The following is a 7,174-nucleotide window of genomic DNA, read 5'->3' as shown; positions in this document are numbered from 1 at the left end:
TGAGAACTTGTAGGCTGATGATAAAGCTGAAATCTTTTAGAAGGTAGTGGAGATGATTAATTATAAACTGCACTTTTTTTTATTTTACTCAAGCCAGATACTGTTACATAAGAGAGTTTTGCTGGTCCCTCGGCAATTCTATTTTAAGCTTAATTCTGTATTATATAATCATATTACTCCAATCAATCCTTTTTGTAATCTACTACATTATTAGTTATTCATTTACATCAAGTCTAAAACACAAACCGCAAAATGAGAAACTGCTCTTTCCACACAATATTTAATTTTTGTTTTTATTTTATTTGTGCAGCACATGTATATCATTGTGAAGAGGTAATGCAAGGCACAGACATTTATTTCACCGGTAACACTTTATTTTTAGTGTCCTTGTTACACCTTTTACATGTAGTTACTGTAGTAATAACTATAAATTATGCATAATTACAGGTCTTAACCAAACCCACATCCTAACCTTATAGTAAGTACATGTTGTTAATTATTATTACTCAGTACCTAAATGTATAATAACACTGTAACACAGACACCTTAAAATAAAGTGTAATCGATATTTTATTAAGATGTCAATTACATTGTAATTGTGTTAGGTAGTTACATATGAGGTCATGTACTGTACAGTAAGCCACTGTTCGTGAGAAGTTAATGCAGAACTAAAACTGAACTTGAATGACATTAGATGTGACACACGCACACACACACACACACACAATTTGTATTCCACACTTCAACTGTAAATAAAATGTCAGACCTTCAGAATTCACAGTAAAGTGAGTTTCAGAGAAAACAGACAAAAATCTCTACAGCTATTTATATATATATATATATTTTCTTGTGTACTGAAGTATTTAGTATAGAAATCGCATTTCATTGTGAAGGCCTGAAGTGATTTTAACGTTTGTTTAATGAATTAATAGCTTTCTTTTCAATGCAGTGTCTACATAGCATACTGTATGTAATAAATGTTTCCAACCTTAAAGTGCCCCTATTATGCTTTTTCAGATATTACCTTTCATGTACAGTGTAATATAGTCAATGTAAAATGTCTGCAAAGTGTCAAAAGATTAAAGCGAATGACAAAAGAAGTTTTTTTCTCCCAAAAGAAATAACTCCCTGTAACAATTTCGCCAGTTATTCCAGTCTTACTTCCTGTACAAACCTATGTAGGTTTGTAACACATTTGAAAAATGAAATTAAAGTGTTTTTTGACATGGGATGCATGCATGCCTCCAAAACAAAATTAGGAATCTTTAAGATAGCATAACAGGGGCACGTTAAGTAACTGTGGATTCCATTGATAATGTTAGGCTTCCTTGAAAATAATTCATACATTCAGCAAATCCTCAGGAACACGTTAGGACCAAAATCCAGAGGCACTGAACCGGTATCATGGCCACTACAAAAACCACTAGTTGGAAGTAGTTTGTAACAAAAACATAACCACCTTCTGTCCATAATCAGTTCAGTTCTGCTTGAACCTTGTTCATTATAGGATGCTGCCGTTTATTCTCAGAAAGGTGTCGCTTTGAAATATTCTTCAAGCGTAATGACAGAGACTCCTCCAACCCAGTCCTGAAGCCAAACTTGCTGCAAAACCAATTTCATGAAAAACCACTTATGTCCAGGGGGCCACTTCTTCATAACAGGATGCCTAAACAAAGCACATGCAAAAATTTATACAAATACATATTTGCAGACACATTGCTTACCCAACTAAAAAATAAATAAATAAAAAATCTATTGGTTAGTAACATATCTTTACAAATGCAGTTGCATTTAGCAAAACATTTCAGATATAAAATAAGTAGGTGCACAGATACAAAACAAATCGCTAAATGATGTAGTAAATCAATGAGAACAGTCCAAGAAATAACGAAGATATTAGAATAACATGGATTGCAAAAATATTCATAATTATAATTATATTCATAATTCATAACAGTTATTAGGATAACTGTTATATACCAGAGACATAAAACTCAAAAATGTAAAAATATTTATAACATGCATGGCACAGGAGATTCAAGCGAACAATCTTTAATAACTCAGAAGAACATACAGGAGGAAAAAAAACAAAGCTACTACACTTATGCCTCCTACAGACTGCTACTACAGATTTCGGCAATCCTATAAGATCATTACAAATCACACTGTACGACCTGAATCTAATAAACTTGGGTACGACGTATGTAGACTGTACAATGATGACACCTATTGAATCGTATAGGCTATGACGCAAGTTAGTGTAGAAGAATAAAACGTCATCAGCATGCGCTAGTAGTAAACCAATAGAGCAACATCAATCGCACTTTGCCAATTGTGTTTTTTGTGTGTAAAAAGTCACCGTCGAAAGAGGAGAATATGGAAATGGTCATGGCTAGGGAAAAGAGGTCAAATTTTTAAGCCAATTTTTCAAATGGTGCTTGAGGTAGGCCGTTTTAAAGCTGCAGTCGGCAAGTCTGGCATATTGGGTCGACTTAGCCAAAATTTTCAATGTTTACAACTCTCATGCCCCTCCCCCACTACCAGCGAGCACCCTCCCATCGAGGTCGTGCTCGTCAGTGCGTGTGCACCAGATTTTCTATGAACGCGCGCGTCTCTTCAGCATCAATCAACACCATGGACTCGGAGGTAGGCTGCCCTGGCTAATCTACCCATAGATAGCAATAACCGAGGAATTGGAAGCTTGTTAGTAGATTTTCTCTCCGCCATCACGCTTTGTACAATCCAACACACCTGCGAACTTCAGGCGTGTGCATGTGATATTGTAACGTGCGCGGGGGAGGGATGATCTGTGGCGTGTGCACGAACTGTGATTGACAGTCAGATCTCACACAGCCCTGCGCTGATTTTTTGCTAAAAACGGCTGATTTATGTTGTTCTGTTGGAGCATTCAGTGAATATGATCAAATAAATCTTGCCGACTGCAGCTTTAAGTTTTATCACCATGTCGTGTTGATCAATAATACCACCTTTTAAGAGCCAAGACCATAGAAAATTTAGAAATCTCCACAATTGGTCATCTTTCATCTGGGACAGCTCAATATCATACAATGTGTACCGGGCATTAAAAGAATAGTTTACTTCAAAATGAAAATTCTTGAGGATGAGGGTGAGTAAAACAACTTGAGGATGAGTAAATGCAACGCATGCTCATCCTTGGGCGTCATATACTGACGCTTTTGACATTTCGTCGACATCGAACGCACATGGCACCCTTTAGCGTCAATATGACACGCACAGAGCTTTGTTCGGTTATGGGTAGGTTTAGGTCTAGTGTAGGGTTAGGATTAGACCGCTAGGAGGCGCCTTCTGGCCCATTTCTATCTGCGTCTCATATTGACGCTAAAGGGTGCCATGTGCGTTCGATGTAGACGAAATGTCAAAAGCGTCAATATATGACGCCCTAGGATGAGAACGGGCTGGTAAATGATGACAGAATTTTCATTCTGAAGTGAACTAATCCTTTAAAAACTGATGAGACCGAACAATGAACCCGAAAGAACTGAAGGCTTAAATACACGGGGAGATTTAACAATGAAAAACAGAACAGGTGCAGGAACTGATTAAAAACCTAGGAAACCAATGATAACAGGCAAAACACAGGAAACATAAGGAAAACAAACCATAACAGAATACACATGTTACAGTTCACAGCTGTGTGTATGATTTACAGTTTGCATATTACCTGGAGAACATGGCCTCCTTGGCAAAGTCAAGCTCATCTGGTCCCACTTCCACCATTTTACCAGTCAAAGTGAGTCTTGCACATCTGGGGTCCTCAGGGTCATAAACCTGCTTCCTTTTGCAAGAATATGTGAGCATAGAACAAAACACATCAATTAATCATTAAAGCGCATTCAGTGACTAAGGCGGTCCATGTCAAAGATGCCATTTGTTTTGATATGTATTAAATGTAAAGTTTTTTTAATTCCAATCATATATGCAAGTAAACACACCTGCAAAAATCCCCCTCTGCCTCAGAAAACGTTAAGGAGGCGTAAGGGAAGCTGCGAAGATCCGTTACAGTGTTGTCCATCGGTGTGACATAGAAATAAGGAACGCCAGTGCTGTTGTCAGCTGGACCGTCACTGACAGAGAAGATGTTGCCAAAAGGAAGTCCTTTAATCTAAAAATGGAGATATTAAATACATTTTGTACATGTAAATGTGATTGTACTGATTGAATACAGTGCTTCTAAACCTTTTGTCCACAACAGTATTTGAAGGCATGACTTTTCTAGTCATACGTGATTTACTGGATATAGGGATTAAAGTCACCATGAAATCAAAACTGACAATTCTTATTTTTTATGGAATATTGCAGCATTTATTATAACTGATTTATCCGTGTTTACCGGTAACACTTTACTTGAAGGGGTGTGCATTAGACTGACATGACACCTTCATAATCATGACATGACACATGTCATGAATATGAAGGAGGTTTTATGCATGTTAATGACAATAGTGTCATTCCCTCAATTATGTCATTTTTAATGCAAAGATGACATTGTTTGAGACGTCTTTGTTATGACAACTTGACATAAACCAATACATCATAATCTGTCAGTGTCTTTGTCATGACAACTTGACATTACCAAGACAACATAACCTGTCATAAATATGTCATAAACATTAATCATCAAACTTAAGAAACTACTTAGCTTTATGGGTCAACATTACATTATATTTCTGACCACTTTTTCTTCCAGAGGTACAAATTGAATTTGTCATTAAAATGTCATTAAGTGTTAATACTCTGTCAAATAATTTTATAACAGTGTCATGAATTTTTTCCTTGACCTCAACTACAGTGATACGAATTTAATGTGTCATTAAAATGTCATTAAGTGTTAATACTGTCAAATATTTTATAACTAATACTGGAATAATAGGGGGAAAAAAGTGGTCAGAAATATATTCATGACAGTTATAACGGCCTCATCATGACAGCCAATGTCAAAACCAACCACATGCCAATTTAATGTAATGTTAACCCATAAAGCTAAGTAGTTAAGTTTGATAATTAATCTGCTATGACATGTTTATGACACATTTATGACAGGTTATGATATATTGGTTTATGTCAAGTTGTCATAACAAAGACATCTCAAACAATGTCATATTTGAATAAAAAATGTCACAATTAAGGGAATGACACTTAATGACAGTTGTCATAAACATGCATAAAACATCCTTCATATTCATAACATGTGTCATGTCATGCTTAAGAAGGTTTCATGTCAGTCTTATGCACACCCCTTCAAGTAAAGTGTTACCAGAGCCCGTCTACGGAGAGCCTTGGCACTCCCTATTCAGCCCCATTGTATTGATTTTGGTTGCAGTTCCATTAGAATTCCACTGGGGGTGATCGCGAGCGAGTGCAGACTGAATGGGAGTCAATGGGGCTATACGGCTAAATGTGTCTCTTTCACCCAAATGCCGTTGAGAAATCTCAGATTTTATTGTAGGTTTTGCAAGTTCAACATGGGTTATAGGTCGAAAGTTGAATGAACGAGTACTTATTTCTTTTCTATTTCTTACAGGTTGAGTTGTTGTTGCCCATAACACGCTAGCATTCTGCTAATGACGTCAGCATTCTGACGTCATTGACATTTTAAAAGACTTTTTAAACCAAATAAGTGACTCTAAAAAAATCGAACACCCAGCAATGTGTAATTTATTTGCATCTCCTTTCGAATACAACATTCAAATTACTAGACAAAAAATTATATCCTGAGAAAAGTGGGTTTTGAGGGGTATTTCGCCATAGACCTCCATTCATTCTGCACTCGCTCGCGAGCGCCCCCGCATGGACAGAGACGTGTTACTGCAACCAATCCAGAACCCGGAAGTAAGCAGAGAGTGCCAATTCTCTTCCTATTAGACATTCTCTGGTGTTACCAAAAAGGGAAACAAATATTTTATTTCTCGCTTTTAAAGCGATTTATTCTGTGGCGGAAACAAGCTTGCGACTTCCGTTTCTTGTGACATTAAGGATTTTTAAAAGCATTTTATTCACAATTTCTACCCGATAAAATATTTGAGCTTGGCATAACTAATATATATATATATATATTTATAATTTTAATTATAAAAACGCCAATGGAAACTTAATATTTTATTGATTTACATTATTGTCCAGGTCTAGAAACCAAACTTATAAAATGAGGTTCCCTGTTTGAAACACCAAAAGTACACATTTTCAAACTCTTTCTAATCAAACACCCCTGATTCCACTCATCCGCTCACTAGACACTCCAAGGCCTGAAATGGATGGGTGAGATAACAGATCTGCTGAATTCAGAACCGCATACTACTCTTACTATTTCTGCCATAGAAGGATATAGTAAAAGTAGTACGAGTACAGTAGTATACGGTTCCGAATTCAGCTATCCAAAATGTGTAAGTTAGTGTTTGTGTGGCTCCAGGAACAGGTTTGGGAAACATTTCCCTGGTGGAGAACCACTGACTTTTTTTGTTGATACCTGTAATGATTAGAACAGAGCTGCAAGCCTTCAACTAAAGTCTGAAGGGCAGTGTGTGTCACCTGTTCCTGCGTGGAGATGGTTGCCAGGTGACCCCAGTCGCTGTAATGCGCCATATATCGCGCTACCCTCGCCGTGTCCTCGTGCGGCGGAGGCGTCGGGACGCTGGACGGCGCCTTCACCTCCTCCATACGGTATGAGAACACACGGGACGCGGATGACACATCCTCGCTTTTCGATTTCTGGTCAGGTTTCTTCTCTGAACCGTCCCTGTACACAGAGGACGGATAGGCTTGTTTCCAGATCCCGATGTTATCGACGAGCACAGCGGGCGCCTCGTCCGAGTGCGTGTCCAGCTCTTCGTCCACCACATCATTGGTGACAGCCCATGAAACCGAGCTTCTGATGGTGTAACTGTCACTGACACATAATAGTGTCTTTACCGCAATGACCAGATGAAGTAGTTGCATAGTGTTGTTCAGATGCACTAGCGCTGCGCCGTTTCAAACTGCATGTTTGTTTCGCAACTATAGATATGGCGTTACATGATGTGGCCAGAAACTTTGTTGCGTTTGAAACAGCGGCATCACCTGGACCGCCTGAGAACTGCACCTGTATATCACATGTACAGTGCTGGGTCAGAATTATTTGCCCTTTGGTAAATATGAT

General features: G+C 38.0%; 1 protein-coding gene across 1 annotated transcript; it reads right to left on the bottom strand.

Annotated features, from left to right (window-relative positions):
• Window positions 1–274: 274 nt before the first annotated feature.
• creg2 (cellular repressor of E1A-stimulated genes 2) lies at window positions 275–7,093 on the bottom strand. The gene is made up of 4 exons (XM_081369020.1): window positions 6,568–7,093; window positions 3,975–4,144; window positions 3,704–3,817; window positions 275–1,666 (listed from the first exon to the last, which is right to left on the bottom strand). Exons 1-4 carry the CDS (start codon window positions 6,973–6,975, stop codon window positions 1,525–1,527), a joined length of 834 nt encoding a protein of 277 aa, XP_081225146.1. The 5' UTR covers window positions 6,976–7,093; the 3' UTR covers window positions 275–1,524.
• Window positions 7,094–7,174: the final 81 nt, after the last annotated feature.

This window comes from Scardinius erythrophthalmus (assembly GCF_964197995.2).
Source record: "Scardinius erythrophthalmus genome assembly, chromosome: 6".
NCBI classification, from domain to species: domain Eukaryota; kingdom Metazoa; phylum Chordata; class Actinopteri; order Cypriniformes; family Leuciscidae; genus Scardinius; species Scardinius erythrophthalmus.
Note: the sequence above shows the minus strand (reverse complement) of the source record. Positions and strands in the feature narration are given on the sequence as shown.